Source organism: Xiphophorus couchianus, chromosome 14 (genome assembly GCF_001444195.1).
Source record: "Xiphophorus couchianus chromosome 14, X_couchianus-1.0, whole genome shotgun sequence".
NCBI classification, from domain to species: Eukaryota; Metazoa; Chordata; class Actinopteri; order Cyprinodontiformes; family Poeciliidae; genus Xiphophorus; species Xiphophorus couchianus.
In genome coordinates this window covers 9,702,479-9,725,576 of record NC_040241.1, presented here as the reverse complement: position 1 = coordinate 9,725,576, position 23,098 = coordinate 9,702,479, and the positions used below count along the sequence as shown (strand labels likewise).

The following is a 23,098-nucleotide window of genomic DNA, read 5'->3' as shown; positions in this document are numbered from 1 at the left end:
ATCATATAGTCACAATTATGAAATAAGCAATAAATACATTTTTCAAATTCCATCATCAAAATCACCATCCAAATGTTAATGTTGATCAATGTTCCAGTTTTTATGAATCAAAGGCAACTCTAAATGAAACACTGATTTGAATGAAATCAGTGTTTCGGTTGTTTTTCAGTTTTCTGAAAGTTTGTTCCATATTTGTGTTGCATAGAAGCTGAATGCTTCTTTCCCATCAATTCATATCATTTTAATTTTCCCAAATTTATCATAATGCAAATAGAACCATCTATTCTGGGGATATTTTATGTTTCCAAACCGTTTTGTTTGCATAATACCTCCTTAAATTCAGCTTGTTTGTCTTTCTAATTGACTCATCTGTCTGAATTTATTTTTCACTTTTTTCAGCTCATGTTTGGATATTTTTGTGTGGTCTTTTGGCTGAAGTATATTTATTACCAGGAGGTGATCAAGAGGAGCACAAATTCCCGTAAAGGGTCAGAGCTTAATGATGCGGCAAGTCAGCAGCTGTTATTTTTTTATTGGAAGAGAAACATTTGTTTTGTTTCTACCATCTTCAAATGTAGATCCACAAAACAGCTTTTTGTTCAGATCACATCTTTAGGTACCTTGTTTAGTACTTTCTTAAAGAAATATTCACACATAACCTGTCGAAAAGTAGCTTGTTTAGTTGCAGTTAAATAACAAACCAAACAAAATTATTTTCCTATCTTCTAATAACTGCTTTTGTCACCAATGGTGAGGAAAATTCAGGCATATTTTTGAAATTTGAGTGAAATTACTGCAAACAACAAAACAGCATTAAAGTAGACGGGATGATCTGGAAATAGATTAATTAAATGCCAGCTTCATAGACTGTTTTGGTGAGGAGATGAAACTCAATGTTGGAGCTTTCAGAGCTCAAGAAAAAGATCAGAAAACAAAGTCAGAGAGGGTGGAAATGGGAAACCAGAAAAAAAACAAGGATCAAAGTGTTAGTCATCATATAATGAAATGTCAGACTTGCTCATGGTCAGTTAATTGGGTACATTTTATAAACAGCAGTCAGTAATTCCTATGGAAGCAATAAAATATGTAGTTTTCTCATGCAGCTCCTGAGATTTACCCTCTTCAATAAGTACGGCGTGTTTAATCGAGGTGCTCTTTTTCTCGCCTACATACTGTTTGTCTATAAACAGGCTGAGTAACTTACGTCGAAGCAGTAAGTGTTTGAGGAATTTGGAGGAATGGTGGCATGTCGATTTTAAAGGAAATTAAAACAGCTCGTCTTGTTTAAACATGTTGGTGTTAACCTTTCGAGCGTTACGCTGTGTGGTTCCAATTGCGCTGAAATCATTGAGATCATACCATATCCCCTGTATTACAGCATTTCTCAGCACACTGACATCTGTAATCAGGCACACCAGCTTGGAGACCGTTCTGTGTTTGTACAGTTGTTTAGCGGTCTGCCTCGATCTTCCAGGGGTTTTCAGCGTCCCTGGAGCCTTTAATAAGCGAGCAGGGACGTCTTGCTGCTCTCAGATGCATCTAGCAATTGTGGCGAAATCTTTCAGGGAGAGAACTGAATAATAAGCGGGACAACAGTAGACACTAGTCCTTTGCCTTTTCCTCCCAGTAGAGTTGCTTGCATCAAATCTCGACACATCTATTTTTTTCACTGTCTTCTGCAGGGGGCTTGTGGAGGTCCCTGTTCCTCCCAGATGCAGGCATTGTGTGATAACAGATGTGCAGCAGCCAGACCTCTATTTTTACCCTGCAGTCCAGCTCGAGTGAAAGAATCACTGAAATTTCTGCGATTTGATTTTAATCTTCCCGATGTCTAACAAGGGGAAGATTACAAAATATTTCTAACTCCAGATGAGAAAGTTTGTGTTGCTGTAAGGATGTAGACATACCTGATATCTAGTTTGTGTCTTGGCTCATATATGCAGTGGTTGTTTTTCCAGGTATAACAGATTGTGGTATCTTTAAAGACTTACTGATGGTTCAGATTGATGGCTTAAACTGTAACACTAATGATATGGTTAGGTTGAGAAACGTGTGAAGAGTACATAAGACTGACGTTGTTGAAAATTGATGCTTTCTAGTCCTGGGGAAGCCATAAGAACAATAATTTATCTGTAAGTGAATGTTTGGTGGCTTGAAAAACGCTAAATGCCCTTGTGCAGTGGCCCAAAAGGATCAACAAAATAACTTATGGTACAAGAGGATTTATGCCAAAGCAGGAGTTATGCTGTAGCAAAGTAATTACACTAAAAAGGGACTTTTGCTTAAACCAAATTTATTCTAAAATAGAAGTTATGATTAGGCCTGTCACAATAACAAATTTTCCTAGATGATAAATTATCCCAGAACTTATTGCGATACACAATAATATTGTTGTTTTGAGACCATTTTCAAGTAATATAATAATAACGGAAGAACACTTTCTCAAAGATCAATAAACTTTGAAATTATGATGAACATTTAAACATTGGAACTAGAAGACATTTTAAATGTCCAAAATAAATAAACAAAACAACAGACGCAGCAAATAAAATTAAGTCTGAAGTCTCTGGAGACAAAATTGTCTTTCAAAAAGGGGATAGTTGAGACCAAAGCACCAGCCTGAAGACCAGTTTTGGTAGAAAAAGAGAAAAAACCCATTAAATCAAGCAAATAAAAATGATTTAGCTTGTTTTAGTTTATCATGCGATTAATTGATTTATTGTTTATTGTGACAGGGATAGTTATGAAAAGTTATGGCTTTTGATATTTATTTTGTGGGTTTTGTTGCTTTGTAGTTTTTGCATTTTGACTCTTGTGAGCCACCATACCCTTGAACTTGTCACATTGTTGTTGCAGTCACAACCTTTTGTTTGTTTTATTGTAATATTACATGATAAACCAAAACAAAATTATGCATTGGTTGCAGTAATTCTCACGTCCTGCAACAAATTTCCAGGATTATCCTGCATTTAACTCTATCAGTTCTGACTAACTTCCTGCTGAGTAGAAATTACATCCCACAGCATGATACTGCCACCACCAGGTTTCCCCATAGATATATTTTGTTAATCAGGACAAAGTCCAGCGTTTGTTTCCTCAACAAATTGTTGAAAAAATATGGCCTTCTAACCAGAGCACCTTCTTCCACATATTGGGTGATTTTGGTTGATGCCTCATATTTTGCTTCACCGTTTTACAACTTAATCAGGGATCCTCATACCAAACTCGTAATGCGCATGTCGGGGGATTTCTGTGTTTGTGTTTTAGAGGAATAGACTCACTAGTTTGTCACGAATTTGTCTGTTTATGCACTTGAAGTGAGAGTGTGAGTTGTGTGAGCTGTCTTTGCATGCTACCATTGTTTTTATTTTATATAGACCAGGGGAAAGCCCTGGAATTTAAGATCCAACTTAACAAGGTTTCTTGTGTGAGAAGGCCTTTGACCGCAAATGACCAGGCCTCTGCTTACGTTCGTCAACTCCTTTTGCAGGATTTTAGGGTTTCCTTCATACCCAGGCTTTGAAGACGACAGACAGATTTGGATGACCACATGTTTTAAAGGATCACAGCATTTACTATTTTAGCCACCTGTTTTTCCCACAAAACCCAAAATGTTGGTCACTTGTCTATTTACAAAATCCAAAAGTATTCAACTTCTCAAATACTGTAATCAATAAATGTTTGTTCAAAACCTTCACAACACAGGTTTCAGTTCAATGTGACTGACGGGTGATTTAAAATCGCCAATACTTACAAATGAGAGTAATTTTAGTCACTGGAGTCCAGTTTATGGTTTTTAAGTGACTCAGCTCATATTTGAGTGTTCTGTCATTGAAATGAGCCAGTTTTTCTGCCTTGCCTACTTGCAAAGTTTGAATAAACAATCATCCAAGCATGCATTTCTTTGGAGATTAGGAGGGAATAGGAAAACTTGAAGAAAACCCCAATATGCAGTAACCTACCATTATTAAAGCTGTGCCTTAAGTGGAGTTATAAAAACAAGTAAATCATTTCTGAAAGTCCTCAGTTGTGCCAGTACATTTCAGTCAGCAACATATTTTTTGTACTTCAAAAATGCAGACGTTGAGCTTCAGGGTTTTGCATACTGGACTTCAGTAGTAATGTCTTTGTTCGATCTCATTCTCTTAGTTATAAAATATCACAGATTTATGGTCACATTTACATGTGGGGAGTAGTAAATGCACGAATGTAGTGTGTGTGTTTTAAAGCACATGTTTGTGGATTTAGTTGGACCCTGTTTGTCGTTGTGGCTGGGAAGGCAGATGTTCTGCCCCCCCTGAACCTCCTCTCAGTTTCCGTCTGGGTCTGTTTTTAGGTCTGGCTAATCGAACACACTCTCCCCTCCCAGGAGATCCAGGAGATTCTCGTGTGATAGTAACTTTGGCTCCGGGACTCGACGTATCTGCCAGTTCAGTTTGACTTACTTTGTGTTAAAACAAAGGACTTTAACAGATGAACTTGTCTGCACTTGTGTTTTTCCACCTACTTTTTTTTTCCAGCTTCTTCTTTAACCTGAACAGACTTCACTTTTTTCAATTTGTCACGGTTTAGTTGAGTCTCAGATTGGCTTTGCTTTCAGAGATAAAGTTTAAATTTAATTAAATTTAGCATTAGTAAAAATATTTTTTCATGTCTAGTTGACCAGTAAGTCAGAATAACATATTTTTCTTCCCTTTTTACAGATTTGTTTTGTGACAATACTAACATTGATTAAAAAGAGTGTCAGAAATTAGATGTAATTTCAATATTTTCCAAGATCTGAGTCCTTTTGATATGATCATTCAGTAACAAGGAGCAGCAAATGGAAAAAGATTATTTTAAGTTAACTCATTTTTATTTTAACTTAAGTTTAAAATACTTTTTTGCTGCATGATTCAGTTCTGCATGGTAATGTTTCATTTAAATGTCATCTGCAAAGCAATAAAAAGAAAAATCATAGAAAGGAAAGCGTGGCTACAGTGCATAGAAAGAAGAGGACCTTGAACAGAACCCTGAGGGACACCACGTTGAAACTACTGATGTAATAAAAAATAAAGTAGTAGGATGACATAATGCAGTTGCAAGTGTTTTATCAGTCAATTACTTGGAAGTAACAGGTTGTAAAACATACTGGAAAGTGTTTGTTTCATTTCTGGTAAATGTGATGCTGATCACACAACGTCACTTCACTGATTCATGGTTATTATATGACAAATACTTCCTGGTAAGGTTTAGGTGTTCTAATTTTGGTAAATGTGAAATTATAATGTAGAAAAGTAGAGACAGTAACTTCAAATAGCAGTGTAATTACAGTAACTAATTGGTCATTACCATATATTTGTCTGCCATATTCCCGTTTCATCATCAAAACATGCATTAATGCAACACATGTAACATTTATCACCAAGGAGTCAGCTTAGTTTTACCACATAGTTGCTTTATGATACTATAGAGGTGTTATATGTCTGTACACAGTCCAGACGGAGCAGATCTTCAGGTTTTTTGGTCACTTCCTGTCTAAATGAACGCTCCATTGTGGCAGTGTTACAGTAAGTTAGCCAAACAAAGATGTTTAGCTGCTGCATAATTCAAACCAGCTTCATCTCGGTGCCTGAATGTTCCAATAATTTTCTCCATGCCCACCTTTATTTTAGATCCATGTCTGCTTGTCCTTCCATCATTTTATTCCTTGCAGCTGCCCCCTCCCTTCGTTCCAGTTCCTCTCTCCAGAAGCCAGGTCTGGTCTTTTTATGCTGTAGACCTGTGCGTCTGTTTGCGTATGTGAGATCATACCACTGTGTACTTACTACCTGTCAACACATGCAGCCTGCCAGAAACTGAAATGTTATATTTTTCAGATACAGTATTTCCACTGTTGAGCTGGAGGTGACTTATTATTCAGGTTCAAATTAAACAGGGTTCCTGTAAACCTTAAATGAAGCTATAAAACAGATTCTCATGGACTTTCTGCTCTCACTCGGTCTTATGTAAGGTGTCTCCTCTGAGTTTAAAAGCCGCAGAAATATGACGGACCGTCACATGCTTTTGTTATCAAATGAAAAGGGCAGACCGAGACGCAAGTTGTCTGCACCAGATGAGGTATTCCTTCATGGTTTTCTCTCTGCGTTTGCATTTGATGTGGGTTACTGGGTGCATTTCACTGCCAGCAGCTGCTGTGTGCTTTACAGTTGGTTAACTTCTCCTGTCTGACCTGCTGCAGCTGAGGAGAAGGGAGGAGTAGAGGCCAACCTGGCAGCGGCTCTGCAGTGGAAATTCACACCTAGCCTCAGGCTTTAAGAAAAGTAAACGAGTTGTGAAGAGCATTAGGACTGTGGATTCTCTGTTGCAGCCGTCATAATTAAAGCTGCTCACTGAATGCGTCTGAAAGTTGCTGTCATGTAATTTTTATTCCTTCTACAGTCATAAAGGTTAGAATTACTTCGATCTTTCCGTTCGACTCAAAGAGCCTCGATTCCCATGAGACTTTCCATGTTTTTGAATTTCTCAAACTTGTTCCAGCCTTGTGTGGAGATTTATGGTTTTCTTGTTTTCGAGCACATGCTGCCATATTAAAGCTGCTTGAAACACCCATTCGTCTGAGGATAGTTGGATTTGAACAAGGGTGTAGTCAGCATTAGGGATTGGCTTTATTAATTGTTGCAAACAATTTTTGGATTTGCCTGAACAAACTATGGAAGAAACATAAACTGCTGTGTGTTTGCAAACTAACATTTTGGGATTAATGGCTCAGTTAGAGCGATAGCATTTGATACCAACTATGTCTGAATTCAGTCAAAGATAGAGGCGTTTTAGTTAAAAACATTCTGTGTTTGTAAAGTTTTGACCTGCGCATACTGATTTTATCCTATTTCAACTCCTATTTAAGAAACATAGTATAAGAAAATTCAAATACTGTTTTCTAGATGTCCTGCTATGAGTGGTGATTAATTATTTACATAAGAAGCACAGGCAGTAACATGGCGTGTGAGAGGAGTCGCTGTGTAAATGTTTCACGGTTTTAAAACAAAGACAAATGATTACAGTCTAACATGTCAGGAATTGCATAAATTCAAGTTTCTCCCTGTATTTTTTAGAGATTATGAATACTTTCAGCTTAAATGTTATTGTAGATATTTTAAAATTTGACATTTTAAGTCTTACACATTCCTTGACAGACAGGTTAAAAGCTCGAAAGAATAAGACAAAGCATCTTTGCTGTTTTCACTTCTCCCTTCTTGCTACCTGCTGAAAGTCATGATCTCTTTCATTTTCCTGAAGCTAAAATAAACTTCAAACATGAATAGAAAATACAGTTCCTTTTCGATAGGCTTCTTTCACTTCTGTGCGTCCAGTGACTTCAGTTTAAACACATCACTGATTATAAAAATACTTAACTTTGAGTCAAATGTATTTCATCATTTTTAATAAGACAGTTTTTCATTTCAACGACATTTTCATGTCGTAGATCTCCATTATTCTTACTTTTAATGAGCCGCCACGTTGTGACTTCTCTCATATGTTTCATATTAAAGCCTTGTGGGATCGGTTTCTAAACAGCAGTGTTTCCCCTGTTCTCTTATCTTCACAGCTTGTCCACCTGGTACTTACAAACCAGAGGGGACTCCTGGAGGACTGACCACCTGCCTGTCATGCCCTGACGCTCAGCACACGTCCCAGCCTGGCAGCACCGCCCTCCATGACTGCGTCTGCAAGCCGGGCTATCAGCCAATAGGCATGACCTGTCAGGGTGAGACAAAGCTGCTCTCTGGGAGCAAACCTTTTTGACATACATCTGAATTATATCGACACTGTCCAGCTACTGTAAATATTTAGACTCTGGCATGATTTTTCCAGGAAAAATCTGAGCGCAAATACTTTTTTTCTTTTTCTTTTCTGGCTTCCAGTCAGCAGTATTTAACCTCAGTAGATCTTAAATGTTTCACTAATGGTAAACACAACGATAAAACCATATTGTCTTTTTTTGGTCATGGTGTCTTAGTTAGGTGTGTTGTAATAAAGGTTGACTTTGCCAAAAAGAAGCTTTTCTGTAAACGGCTCATTTACAAGAAATTCAATGCAGCGTGAGTGCACACAAAATGTAAAAATACAAAAAATAAAGTTCACACTGAACTGAAAGCACGCCTCAGCATTAAATGGCAAGCAAGAAAGTGAGTTGTGTCTGGAGAGGCTTGGAGCGATCAAGAATATCGTGAACCAGGAACACCACGGGTTTCCAAACTATTTTGTGTATGCACCAAATATCTGTGATGAGAATTTGGCGGCTCATTATCACGGTGGCAGAATATTTGATGTTGCTTTCCAGTTGAACTCGGAATTGGGAAATTCCCACATTCCAGTTGGAAAAATCCACTCCTATTCCGAAGTCAGACTTCCCACTGGAAACTTGGGGCCACTCCGACTACCCACAGTTTCGACTTGTAAGGCCAAGTTTGAGTTTTAATGCGGTCGTTCCTTGCATCAACAGTAAGATTTTAAAAGTGCGTCTAAAATCAGTGTTGCTTGTAGCGCCTGCAACTCTAAGCTGAACAAATTAAAAGTGGTGTTTGCTTGTGAAAACTAAAGCTTAAGTTGATGTTCGGTAAGAACTGTTCAAAAATGTCTGTTGACGTTGCCATGTTGAAATTCTGACTTCTCAACTAGAACGCTGTTAACTTGGAAAGAATCTCTTCCCACAGCTGAGGGGAATAATCCATGCAAAAAGAAGAAAAAAAATGTATATATTTATATGTATGTTTTGTTTGTGAAGAACTGCACACAACTCCAAATTGTGCATATAAGCTAGAAGCTGAGACACAGAGAGAAAATCCAATATTGCTAGGCTGCTATGTAAATGCAAAGTTTATTTATAATGCTACCAAAGAGAGGCCCTAGAATCATATTCAGCAAGTTTTTGTCAGTCATAATGTAATTTTGTATTCATTGCATTGGGACTCATCATAAAAATACAACTTTAGGATTCTGAGTGTCAGTGTGGGTTCATATTAATAAGTAAAAAAAAAAACATACAGATTGTCAATTTTGTTGGCATAATTCTTAATGGCAGCGTAAACCAAGAAGTTGATCTATATGCTGACTGTTTCCTCAAAATACCAGGCACTATAAGGCTGAAACTGATGATGGAGCTACAGAAACCTCTCATGGAGATGCATTTGGAAAGTTCCATAGATTGAGAGGAAACAGATCTGATATTTGTGGTGGAAGCATTGTGATTGTGAGACAGAACAGCAGAGAAAGATTCAGGGAATGGCTTGGAGGGTTCCTTCATACTTAAAGAACATTTTCTAAACTATCTGCGATTATCAAAAATTCTTGGAGCTCCTGGAGTTTGTAGGGTGTTTTTCCTCTGGTGTGAAGAGAACTGAAGCATAGTTTACTTAAGATAGGATTCTTTGGTTACTTGGTGCAAAGGAGCAGTAACTAACTGTACGTATTCAGGGGAAAGAAAGCACAGAATAACATTAAAAAAATGGCCTTTTGTACATGAAGCCTTTGCTCTTGATTTTGCTTTATTCTCAGTAAAACCAGACAAATGCTTCTGCTATTCAGTTGGTAATTATATTACCTTATTTGGACCTGCAATAAAGCAGTGCAGATGAATTATTATAAGCCACAATCCTCGGTTGACGGGAACAAATGCACATAGATAGTAACTTCAATAGAAACACTTAACACTTTTCCACAGAAGCATAAGATCAGAGCGAGCCATATCTCTGAATTTGCATCCAGCCATGAACTTCTCTATCGTTTGAAGAACGAGCCAGAGACTTTCCACTTGGTTTTTCATTTGAAAGCAAAGGTCTATTTATCTCCAGCTACAGACACTACATTATGGTTTCTCTTCCTCCCTCAGCATAGATAAGACGGTGAATCTTGACATAATATTCTGTTAGTCTTTCTCTTGTAATATTTTATGTTTTCATAGCCTTTTTCATGCAGTGTAAACTCTTAGTTTTGTCCAGTGCATAGTTTTTCCTGGTGTAGTGAATTGTCCCTATTATATTGACTTTTTAAATCTTCTCCGATTTTCTCTTTCAGTGATTCACTGCCCAGCACTGACCCCTCCAGAATACGGCTTTTTTGTCCAGGATGTGTGCAACAACCACTTTGAGGCTGCCTGTGGAGTTCGGTGTCAGCCGGGTTTCGAGCTTCATGGAACAGGCATTAGACTGTGTCAGGCCGACAGCACCTGGTCAGGGACACCTGCTAGCTGCACAGGTAAGGTACACACCTCAAGTGTAGCTTTTAAAAAGAGAACCGGGCCAATGGTTGCATTTTACACCGACAACCTTTTTTTTTCTTATGCTCTTCAAGAGGTGCCTCGTATAGTTGGACATAATTCAGACGTTTAGTAGATTTAGATTTAAATAATTATTGCATTTTTCAAATAGATTTCTTATGAAGTAATGCTATATTTTGCAACATCTCAACCTGACTTGAATCTGATAGAGAATCTGGTTAAGCTAAAGTTTAGGGTGATGGCAGGTAGGCCTTCCAACCTTAAACACTTAGAGTTCATCACCAAAAATAAATGGGCAAAGATTATAAGAAACATTGATTGCTGTAATACCACTAAAGACTTTTTCTGTTCATTATTTAGAGAGGTATAAATAGTTTTCAAATATAAAACAAGGATGTTTTTCTGATGCTTATATAATTTCCAAAAAGTATCCAAACTTGCTAGATCTACAGGCTACCAGATAACTGACAACAATTTTAAGGAGCAGCAAGACAGCAATAGAAAAACGCTAGTGTCAGCAGTTCTGCCATCTGACACGTCACATTTTGAGTAACCTGATTTTACACAGGGTACTTTTTCTTTTTTATCCCATTTATAAGTCATTAGGCTTTGCTTTGTTCTTTAAAGTTGGTTGCCTTTTTATTAAAATGTAAAGAACTTCAATGGCGCCTTTTTACCCAATAAAATGTTGTGCTTTCCCTTGTAAAGGTTTGATGAGTTTTTTGGTTCTGAAACCTAAAAAACATATCAATTGTTCTTTTAGATCACGACAAAATAACTAAATAATGTATATTTGTAAAACCACAAGTATATATATATATTATTATATATATATACAAATATATATACGTATATGTGAGTGTGTGTATTTTCTTTCTTTCTCATTCTCAGCAGTGTTTCTCATTTCCGACTACTGCCCTGCAAATTGTAGATTGTTTTTAAAATTGTCTGTGTTCAGGAGCACCTGATTGAAATGATTGCATGGCCTCCTCTGCAAGCCATCAAGTGCTGCAGGAGCAACTTAATCAGCCACTTATTCAAGGCAGAAGTGTTCCCTGAGGACCGGAGCTGAGAAACGCTACACAATTCTTTCTTTCTTCGCAGGTTTATGGACAAAAGTAGCTCTTTGATTTATAAAGGTTGCTGTCCCAGCACTTTGTTTTTTATTATCGCAAAAAACAAAGTCATAACAATAACAATATTGGTATTCATTTAATTTTGGTTAGTGTGACAGCAATTACGCCAGAGGGTCGTAAAACTCTTCCTGTCCTTCAAAAACCAAAGTAGAGAGGGGAGGTTTCTCATTTAAAAGGGCAGAAGAGGGTTTGGTGACGTGAGACCCTCTAGTGACACTTTTAGAGTCACTAGTTTGCACCAGTCAGTCACTTTGCAAACTGTTTGAAGCAGTCAGTAAATATCAAGTGTCGCAGGTTAGTTAGACTTTTATAGTAGGTGGCGTCAGTCACAGTAAGATTTTCTTAAAATCTAAGTAAACCTAAATTACATGTAAAGTTTATATCTTTCCTAAACTATAATGAGAAACATACATTAGGGCTGTGCAGTGGAACACATGTAACGTTGTAGGTTTGAATCCCCGCCGTGGTAGTGTGTACGTGTACATAGTGTGTACATAAGCTGATTTTTGGCCGAGTTTCTTTTTTTTTTAGAGTCTCCAATGCTTCATGTGGGAGTTATCCTCAAATAGCATAGTCTCAGCTCCCTACATGTGTTTTTCGAGCGGGTAACAAGTTAACATTTCCTGAGGATTCCACCTCGTTTTGCCCTGCCAGCCGGCACGAGGAAGAAAAGGAGGGAGGATTCAGTTGAACAGAGACAGAGTGACCAACAGGAGGAGCAGATAAAAGTCAAAGTTGAAGCAAGCAGGAGCAGAGTGGGGGAGTTTCAGTAAGCTGAAGGAAAAGAAGAGGGGGCTCCAGAAGTCAAGAGATTAATGAGGAAAATGCTCGTTTTAGCAGAAAGGCAGCAGCACAGTGACTCACACAAATACCAAGACACTGAATATGTAAGGGTGTGTGGTACAGATTTATAGTATGTGGCTTTGAGTATATATTTTCTAAGTGTGTGTGCATACGTCTGCTTGTATGTGTTTGTCTCGTCTTTGCTGCATACTGTAGGACCTCCCTGCTAGTCAGACCCTGAGGGAGAGGGGTCTCATCTGAACTGGGTGGCGATGAGAAATAGCACACCGCACACCCTGTTACCAGACCTCAGTATAACTCAGAACAGACACACACACTTGGAGTTTTATTTTCTCCCCTCCCCTTTATTTTATAGGGACTTTCACAGTTTTGGTTAAATGATAGGCCCCAAGTTACAGCCAAAGATGATTCATTTATGTCTTCCACTCCTCTTGTGATTTATGAGTTACAGCATCCGAGTTTATCTGCTACATTTCATATTTAGTGATGGCGAATTATGCTCTGTTTGAAGAATAACCTGGAGTTGCCTTGGAGAAGATAACATGTGGGGTGTGTTATGATAAGATTTCATTGAAGAGTTTAAGATTACAGTATGTTTCCAGTGCTTGGGATAACAGGGTATAGGTTTCAAGTACCAAACTAACCCTAGATAAATAAATACTTATGGAACAATAGATCCAGCAACAAATAGAGCAGCTTTTGTTTCACTTTCCCTGGTTTGGATCCTCGTGTTTATTGTCTTCTGCTTCTTTCAGTGCGCTCCTGCCCGGTCCTCTCCCGGCCGCAGCATGGCTTCCTGCGGTGCAGCGACGGCGGGGTGTCCTACGGGATGCAGTGTCAGGTTGGCTGTGAGCGAGGCTATAGATTAGAGGGAGACTCCACACTCGCCTGTCAGGCTAACTCCCAGTGGAGTGGATCCCTACCTCGGTGTGTGGGTAAGCCTTCACATTACTCTTTGCCATCGTCTCAAATGAATGTTCTTAAAGCTGCAGGAAGTAACATTTATTCAAAATATTTTTTCACATATTTGTTGAAACTGCCACCATGTCATGGGAGGTTAGCATGAGACCAACAATCTGAAAAAATTTAACTCCTCTGCCTTCTCCCAGGGCTCCCAGTGCTACCTAGAAACAACCAGTCGGAGCCAGTAGGCGGGTCTAAGCGCTGTCAATCACCCCTCTGATTAAAAGAGCCTTTTGTGAATGCTCAAGCTAGTTAGCATGACCACTAATGATGGGTTTTCCTGTAATGGTAAGTGGGTTGTCCTCCATTAGCACATAGACCAGCAAGTACACAAGGTTGATGGACAGCGCTAAGATTCTCTTTCTGGCTCTGATTGGTTGTTTTTGATCGGGATTGGTACATTTCTTCAGATGGCAATATTAACTCAGGGAGAAGATAATTTTTTGTAGATTATCTGACTCATACTGTCACAGCATGGTGACAGTTTTAGCTAATATTTTTTAAATTTTCTTTTAATAAAAATTACATCATATAGATTTGTTTTGCTACCTTCATCTAAAAAGCAAAATTTGAATTTGTAGACTTACAGAGGCAAAATGTGAAAGATGAGAGAAACTTCAATGCTTTTAGCATAGAACATATGTTGTTTCAGTTTGTCATGTCCCAGAATAGAAAACATGAACAGCTTTGTTAGCATCGTTGATTAAAGTGGAGATCTAACCTCTTAAAGGTCCCATTAAAAACCTCACCGTAAAATCCAATTGCAGGTCTGAATGAGCCCAAAACTTTTCAGGAATAGTTCCCCCCTAAGGGAAACCTGTGAAGGTGGTCTTGGAAGCTTTTGATCAAATTAGCAAAGTTTAGTAACAACCAGTGCAGAGACGCACTGAAAGACCACCCACTGGCGTGACGTCGACCGCCTCAAGCAGAAAGCTTATTACCTGGATGGCTATCAGAAGAACAGTTCCTAAAAAAAAGCTTTGTTAAAGTTGTAAAACTAGACTGGTTCTTTTTCGTTTAAAATGTTAAAACACCCATCTGATGTTGAAAAGGTTAATGAACTCAATGCCACAATTGTCCTCAAAATTTAAGCTTTTTCAAGAAAGCAAGATTAGATAGATCAGTAGATATCAGGATCAGTAGATATCAGGATATGAGTTTTCTGTGATGCTTGATGTGTATTTAGCTTTTTTTTGTTTTTGGAGACCATTATCGCCATCAGTTTTTATGTTTTGGACTGGTCACACTCTGAAGGTGTGTGTAGAGCACCAGCAATACTGCTGCTGGTCAACGACTTGAGGTTGTTTTTATATAGTGACAGCTCTCTAGATATTGTAGGTTTCATTTGTAATAAAGCTACACTTAAACATTTTCCCCTTTTTTCTTATAATTTTGTGGATTCTAGATTCTAAATTGACAAGTTGATATTTTTCTTAAAATCCTAAAATCATTGGGAAGCATACTATATATATATATATATATATATATATATATATATATATATATATATATATATATATATATTATAAATCAGTAATTTCTCTCAACCTCAGGACTATAACTCTGTTTGTTTTCTCAAGCTATGAATGAAGCCCTTTAATGTTGCCAAAGATTTTAACCCATCCTTTGGAGTCTTTTGTAATGGCACATTTCTATTTCTATGTACTTTGAAGTCTGATATTTATCGGCTAATTATCTATTTTTTGTGGGACGGCAAGAACACCTGATCAAACGTATTTAGAGCTGAAGTATTAATGTAACATCCAAAGTAACGTAAAAACAAATTTTTAACACTTTTCTCTTCTTTAGTCTTTCTGCCTCTTGAGTTTAATCAGATTATGTCCCTTTGTTGAATTTGCACTGTTGAATATTTGCAGTTCTGAGCTCCCTAAGACCCATAACAGACTTGTAGCAGCACATCGTTCTTGTAACCTGACATGTAACTATAAGCTCAAGAGATTTGTTTTGCTTCAGCCCATTGAAACGTGTCTGCCTCACTAAACCCAGAGAGAATTTATCAAACGCAGGAGCCTGAAATAACACATGATCTGTATGTTTCTGCCGTAATCATGTGGTTTTACACACGTATGTAAACACACGTGCACAGTGGCTAAACACATGGTGTATATTTGGACCTGTAGTCGGTGAAAGATACATCTGCTTTCTCCCAGCAAAATTGTGTGCATTTAAAATTGCTCGCACACTTTGAAACTGATAGTTAAGTTAAAATAGTTGCACACACTCGTGCCCACCACAAAGAGCTCTCAGGTCAGGCACGCAAGCACACAAAAAAGGGGACAGTGTGAGAGTGTTTAGCCGCAAACCTCCAACCCCACTGCTACTGCTCGCGCTGACGCACTGCCAACCAGCCTGCCAGCTTGGTGAACTATTTAAAAAACCCGAGCCAACTGCATTATCAATATATCCCATCTCTGCTGCTGTGTATGGACTGAGAGGGAGCTTGTTTATTTGATCATCTGGCCCAACAAACTGTCAACACTTTTGTAACACAGACAAGAAGCCTCTGTGGGCTCCTGATGCAGCTGGCTGGATTGTTTTACTGTTTGTTTGTCCTGTGGTGAAAGAGAGACTACTCATCTGGCAGTGGAGGAAATGGAGATATTTTAGTCTGTTCAAAATCTGACTTTATGAATAGCCCTAAGAGAGTTTTCTCTTATAAGCCTACGGTTATAGCGAAGGAAATACAAGTACAGACAGGAAGAGTAACCTATTATCATTTGAAAGCCACCCAGATCTGAGACTGCTTCACGAAGAGAATCAGGTTCAGAGTAGACCTGAACTTATTTCTTTTATTGTCGAGTTGGATTCAGGCTTCTATGGTGCATTTAATTAATACATTCATCACCGAGAATGGCAAACAAGAATGCACAATATAAAGTTATGTCAATCTACGCATTACAGTCTAAATAGAGGAGTATATAGTTTAACCTGTTGAGGAAATAAAGAATACATACAGAGCAGAAGTTAATCAGACTGTAACAAGCACAGCGTACTACGCCCTGCTCCGCTCTAGCGGTTGTGTAGATGGGATCCTATCAATCACACATCCCAGATGATTTGACCTTAACTCACCCTGTGGCCACAACAAGCAACAAAATGGAGCTGGAAGACGTTAAAACTAAAAATTGGAGAACTTACACTGCTTACTCTAACGATGGTCTGAAAACAAAAGTAGCAAAATCTTAATTAAAACAATATGTTGGGTTTGCTCCGGGCTCGGGCCTCTAATTAAACTTAAACAGTCGGGTCGGATCGGGCCTTCAGGCTGGATTTTTCTTTTAGGCCTGATTTAGTCTCTTGTCCAGAAGCAAAACGTAGAAATCCCTCTCCCCAAATGACTCTGGAGCTCGTTCTTGAAGGTTCCCAATGCAAAAGGGACATGCACTGGTTAGCATTATGATCACTGACCGTACCTGCTAGTGTGTGGAATATATTTGCCAATTTAAATATATTGGCAAATATATTTTTGCCAATATGTGTATATATATATATATATATATATATATATAAACAACAAAAAGAATGTGGCACAAGTAAAAATCAGGTGAAGGATAATATATGTTCTTCAGTGATAGTTGAGAGAGGAGATCAATGCAAGTGTTTTTTTTTCTTTTTATGTACAACTAAGGCTTACTGGTTAAATAGTTTTCAGGCTTCCCCGCCCACATTGTGAGAGCAATGTGAGCGCAACTCAAAATTTTGAGTCAATTTTGTACTCAAAATTGACTTTGAGTACAATTTTAGCATCAGGAAAAATGGATAGGCATGGATGGAGAATTTAACAAAGGTTAAACTGAGATGCCTAAATAACAGAGTCAGATAATCTCAATCTGTCACTCTGCTGGATGGTCAGGATCTATCAAGAGTTATCCGAGGGATTTGGGGCGGGAAAGGTTTGCCCGCCAAACTGCGAATTGACATGTTAGGATCAGAACTGGATGAATCGTGTACATGACTGGGTATAGATGGCTTGCATTGGAAGCAATTGGCATCTGTACTAACTATATAGGAAGAAAGCAAGCCAGTGGAGCCAGCGTGTGATTCCTCAGGCAATGTTGTGGTTAGGCCTGGACTTGACCTTCAATTTCCCAGATTTCTCAACCCCACAAAAAAAGCCTTGTGGGAAGCAGCAAAACACATTTGAGCTGGACATCCCGACTCTCGTGATCCTCGCAGACAAATCCACTGGTTCATTGTTTTATGGCCAGGACAAAAGCCACACTTCTCATCCCAAGTCCGAAAACTCACAATGGGTTGCAGTCTCTTTCTAACACCAGAGAGTACGTTTTCCCAGAAAGGCTGAATAGATTCTCTGATCCTTTTTGCTGTTTTTTTGTGTGTTTTTTTCACTGTTATACCTTTTTCCCCTCATGCCTTTTAAAGTAGCCCTGGTACCAACCAAAGAGAGACAGTACAAGATCTTGAACATCTTTTATGTGCAAAATGTACAAGCAAAATTTTAAGCTACATCGTACATTAAAATAATTTCAGCTTTTCTTATTTTACCTCCCCAGAGGTTCGTTGTCACCCCATCGTGAACCCAAAGAACAACTTCTTGTTGTCGCCTCCTCCCTGCGGGAAAAGAGCTGTGTCTCCAGGCTTCGTCTGTCATCTCACCTGTCGCCAAGGTTACAGTCTTCAGGGAAACCGGAGGGCGGCATGCCTGGGCTCTGGGAACTGGACTGCTAATGTCCATAAAGCTACCTGTAAAGGTGAGGAAACTGCCCTTTTCTCTGAAGCTGGCATCAAATTAGAGGTCATGGCAGGTCAAGCTCTAAACAGACCCTTGACAACAGTAATACTAATGGTATTGTTGTTGGAGTTTAAGTTTGGGTTTTACTTATTTAGTTAGTTATTTATTTACAGGTACCTCTCAGTAAATGAAATTATGCGTTCAGATGAGGCTAATCTGTCAGATTAAAATAACCATTTGAAAGTAACAACCTCCAAGCATTAAACATACTTATTAAAAACCCATATTTCTATTAAATATTGTTTTTTTAATTTCTCTTTCCAGATGTAAAAATCTGATCTAAGCAGAAAATCATCACAATTTACAGAAATAAAGACTCTAAAACATCAGCTTGTGTGTAATTAATCTACATGAGTTTCACATTGTGAATTGAATTACTGAAATAAATTAACTTTTTAAAAATCATCTAACTTATTGAGATGTAGTGATGTGGCTGGACAGTTTAAAAATAATACGTTTCTTTTCAAACATATTGAACATGATACACTATATCTGTATTCATCCACATCAAGTTGGTTTTTATTCTCATTTATGCAGCCAGCATAGCAAAGTGCCGTACAAATACAAATAAATCAACATCACCAATATTATGAAGCAATAAAGGAAATGATAAAACCCGTTAAACTGCTGATACTCTGAGCAAAAAGCGAAGGCCAAAAAAAATTGACAAAATGTTCCAGGAGTTTTAGGACGTTTGAGAGTGGTAAAGCGTTCAGTAGATTGGAGGCAGTTCATCCAGAGAAAATCACCGTGTCTTGTTTTAGGGTTTAGTTTTAGGCACATCCAGGGAAATATGACTGGATGACTGCAGCTTTGAGTTTGTCTTGGTGAGGTGGTTTCAGTGTATTCATAGATTTAATAGTCAGTAGTAAAACTTTGAAATCAATCCTACCTTTAATAAGACTCCAGCAGAGGAAGTGTAGGGAAAAAGCCCTGGATGTTTTTCATCACACAAGTGGAGCCATTGCATTTAGGACTAGCTGCAGGGCTTTCACTGGATGTAAAGTAATCAAGTTAACAGACGGGGCTCACCTTCTGTAAATCTTTGTGGGCGAGGTGGATCTGGACCCGAGTCTCATCTGGGAAAAACAAGACTTAACAACTGAGGAAATCTCTGATTATGAAGGCAGAGGAGAAGGTTATTAGCTTTGCATAAAAGCCTAAAGGGGAAAATAAACCTCCTTGCTATTGCTATCCAAAATGGTTAATGAGAACTTTTGAAAGAGAAATAAAGAGAATAGGCTGACAAAGTAGAAGCTGTAAAACAGGAACAACAGGGGACTTGGAGAGCATTCCCACTTTCCATTCTTGATTTCTGCATTTCTCTCTGCTTGTGAATGATGCTAGCTCTTTTTAAGCAATCCTGCATGTCTTTAACTCGAACCATACCATGTCCGAGCTGTCATGTCCCTCTTTCCTGCTCCAAACTGGTCTCTGGAGTTTATTATAATGCACTGTAGCACTCCAGATGCTTTGCAGGTGTAACAGGTGGTCCAACTTTTACTTTTACTATTTCGCTGAATGTCCTCAATCCACTCCTGCCACTTGGCTAATGGAGGAACAGCTGCTATTAAGAAGGAAAAGAAGTGTCGTAAAGATTGAAACAAATGGAAAGGTAATGGTGACAGGGAAGAGGAAAGCATGGATGAGTCATTCCTAGGGGTTTTGGAAAGGTTTAACAGGTTTTTTGTTTCTGTTTTATATCCTTTGAGCCTCAAGTGGGCAGCACTAGAAAATCAAACATAAAACTAAAACCTTCAAAGCAGGCTCCAAATTATACCTCATCACGAGGAACCACAGAAAGCAAGAATTTCTAGGAAATTTCTGTCCTTTTATGCATTCTCCATCCTACCGAAGACATCTAAGAGATGCTTCCCTTGTTGTTAAGATAAATAAAACAGATTGGATCTGAGTGTGTTAGTGTTAGGCAGAAAAAATGCCAAAGTGAATGGATCATCAGTACCAGATGAGAACAGTTCTCTTACACAGTCCAAGAGGCATGACCACTTTCAGATGGGAGCCTGAACTTTTTGAAGCCTAACAGCTTACTGCAGGCTTGAACTGAGCTGAACAGGGCTTGTTTCTGATTACGTAGAGTTCAGAAGGAGGAAGCATCCTTACGTCTGCTCCACAGAACATTACGAGAGCTTATATTCATCCTCATATATTCTCCTCTGCATGGCCAGATTCTCTGCTGAAACAAATCCATGCTTGAATCAACCCTGGCAACTCTCTAAGTTTGAGCTTTGTGTCAGACTTTTTCTATAACTATTGTATTTGTTTTGAAACTTTTTAAGTAAACTCCAGCCACACCTTCCTTTTCAAAAAGCTTGAAACCAGCAACCCAGAAGAAATTAAGTTGGCCCATCAACTTTGTCTGATAAAAAACGGCCCTTGTCCTGTGCTTTGCTTGGTACAGAGGGTCTATACCCGCTATTATTGAGAAACCAGAGACGTGGACTTTGTTGAAGTTTTAAACTTTATTGGATCTGATTTTATCCAATCGCTAACGTTTGGCCATGACATATGTAATGCACCAGTTTGTGAAGCTTACCAGAAATTGCCCTCGCTGTAAACAACCATCTTCCACTGCAAAGAAAGAAGTGCCAGTCCAAACGAGGCGGCTGTTAATGTAAACTCAATATTTGGAAGTGTGGCCAACGCAGACTGAACGGCTTTGTTCACTTCCTCCACTGCCATTGCTAAAACTACAGCCAAACTACAGTTCTAAAACAGCGCAGAAAATCAACGTCATCATTCGCAACTTCTCCTTCTGTTTGCTGATTGGCTGAGGTGAAATGCATCCTGAGAAATCAAACTCTGTGGGAGAAATCCTATCAGCTCACTGAAGGGAAATGAGAATGTAGTGGTATGTGTAGGAAGACAATAGCCAGGCTATGATTCACTGTGCTTGTAGATAATTAAAATCTCATTTAGGACTCCCCTGACTGATTACACTTTTCTGTTCATGCCACCACTTGACTTTTTTCCCTTATCACTCAATCAAAAAGCACCACGGTGTTTCGGTTATCTTGAAATCTTTCAGATTGATGTTCATGATCAGAAATCTTTAAAACGGGTTGTAACCACTATCCATTGATCTCTGATGCACATCAGTGACATTTTACTTTTTCTCATGCAAACACGATATTTAATATCCTTCACCAGGACCAGAGCCACTGATTTGTTGGCCTGCAGGGATTAAAACAATGAATTTTTAATTCCTCAAAGATTTAAGACGTGGCATATTATTTGGACTTGAGGTCTGGTTGGAACGGTGATGCTCCCTCTTATCTTTTCTTGGATAATGATCAATAACGAATGTATGATGTGTTGGGATTAAGGACATAAGAGGTCAAATGACTTCATGCTGCTACTCCCTCTGTGATAACAAAGAGCAGAGTAAGGTCACTCTGAGGGCTCGATGTGATTGCATAAAACTCGTAACATTTGGCTCTAATGTAAAGCCAAGAGTTAATCTGCTGGAGTGTCATCATTTCTTTTCTTTCTGTGTCTCTTCAGATACTGAGCCGCCACAGCTCCAGTGTCCTGCAGACATTGTTGCAGAGACGGATGAACGACGTGGGACCGCCAACGTCAGCTGGAACGTCCCTACCGCCGTCGACAACTCCAATGAAGAGGTTAAAAACATAAAAATTTTACCACAGACAGACAGGAGCAAGCTTAAAATGTTTCCCTTCTCATTTAACTTTCTCTTCCTTCTGCAGGTGGTGGTGCAGGTGAAACCAGTCTACAATCCCCCTCAACTGCTGCCCATCGGAAAGGAAACAATCACCTACATTGCAACTGACCGCACCGGGAATCAGGCCAACTGCTCCCTCACAGTCACTGTGATCGGTGAGCTCATCCCGAAAACTGTATTAAAGCAAACAGTCGATACTGTGTGTGTGGCCCTGGTGTAACTTCACTGGTGCATTTAATTACAACAAGGGAGAAGGCTCTGCTGTAAGACATTCACATGGTTTTTAACGGCACCTGGAATAAAATGAATCACGTTCTTTAATTGATTCAAAATTTCAAAAATACTGGATTTTTGTAAATATGCTGTTCAGGATTTTCATGTACATGCTTCCAATTTCAGAAATATTTCACATTTTAATTGGATGCCAAAACAAGGACATTTTGTAATAACATTTCACTTTATAAGATTAAAGGACAATAATAAGATTTTTGCAACTTCTCCTTTCTAGTTTGGTTCAGCCTCATCAATAGTTAAATTAATTTCTATGTCCAAAGTTTTATAATGTATAAAAATGTGTGAGAGACAGAAATTCATCCAGAATTCAGCCAAAAGTTGCAAATGAGGGATAAAGTTGAACAAGGAAGACAAAACTCAGGCATCATTACATGACTGAAAACCCAGATTATAGTTAAAACCCCAAATTATTCATACGTCTGACAGATTTAGATATTGTTTGGAAACTATCCACAACGATGATTCACGTTTTGCAATGAGCTCAAGGTATTTGTGTTCAGAAAGGTCTCTGTGTCATTACCCTAATCTTTAGCTCTCCTCCCAGATTCTCTATATTTGAAAATATTACTTCCAATCATAAAAAGTTTAAATTAGAACATATTTTTAAATCTGTACGTGCCAGAGTAATACAAAATTTTGGACTTAGCTGGATAAGTTGTTGGGATTTTTCTGAGTGAGGACGTTGTACGAGAGCAGCATTTTGGAGGCTGAGCAAACCAGCCCTCAACCCGGGCTCTGTGGTGAGCCCAGTCTGACTGTAGTTCACCACAGTGGTAAATGACGACTTGTCAGAAAAACTGTAATTTTAAAATTCAGACATATGCTGTAATTTCTGCTCCTGGTCTCTCTAGCATTGTTACCCTAACCCACACAGGCGGGCACCAACCCTCCCTTTTCTTCCAACAACTGGGTCACCAGGATGCTTCAAGTCATCAGCTGAAAGTCTCACTTTACATTGAGAGCTTGACTGCACTCAACCTGTTTAAGTCCATCCAACCACTGCCTATTGCCCTTTGACCTTTGCCAGGATCTATTATGTGGTAGCAGTTCTTCCATCTGCTCCACTGTTCAGCCTGTTAAGTCTATATACTCTAATTTTTATTAGAACAATTTTCTTTGTCTTATTTTTTTGGCTAATTGTCTTCAGTCAACATGGAGGAGGAACA

General features: G+C 38.6%; 1 protein-coding gene across 2 annotated transcripts in view; it reads left to right on the top strand.

Moving 5' to 3' along the window:
• svep1 (sushi, von Willebrand factor type A, EGF and pentraxin domain containing 1) overlaps nucleotides 1-23,098 on the top strand; it is a 95,020-nt gene that overhangs the window by 36,117 nt on the left and 35,805 nt on the right. For both annotated transcript variants that reach the window (XM_028038219.1, XM_028038218.1), the window contains exons 4-9: nucleotides 7,589-7,747; nucleotides 10,057-10,236; nucleotides 12,954-13,133; nucleotides 17,697-17,894; nucleotides 21,458-21,576; nucleotides 21,664-21,793. In XM_028038219.1, coding sequence (XP_027894020.1) covers nucleotides 7,589-7,747; nucleotides 10,057-10,236; nucleotides 12,954-13,133; nucleotides 17,697-17,894; nucleotides 21,458-21,576; nucleotides 21,664-21,793 — 966 coding nt within the window. The remainder of the gene's footprint in view (nucleotides 1-7,588; nucleotides 7,748-10,056; nucleotides 10,237-12,953; nucleotides 13,134-17,696; nucleotides 17,895-21,457; nucleotides 21,577-21,663; nucleotides 21,794-23,098) is intronic.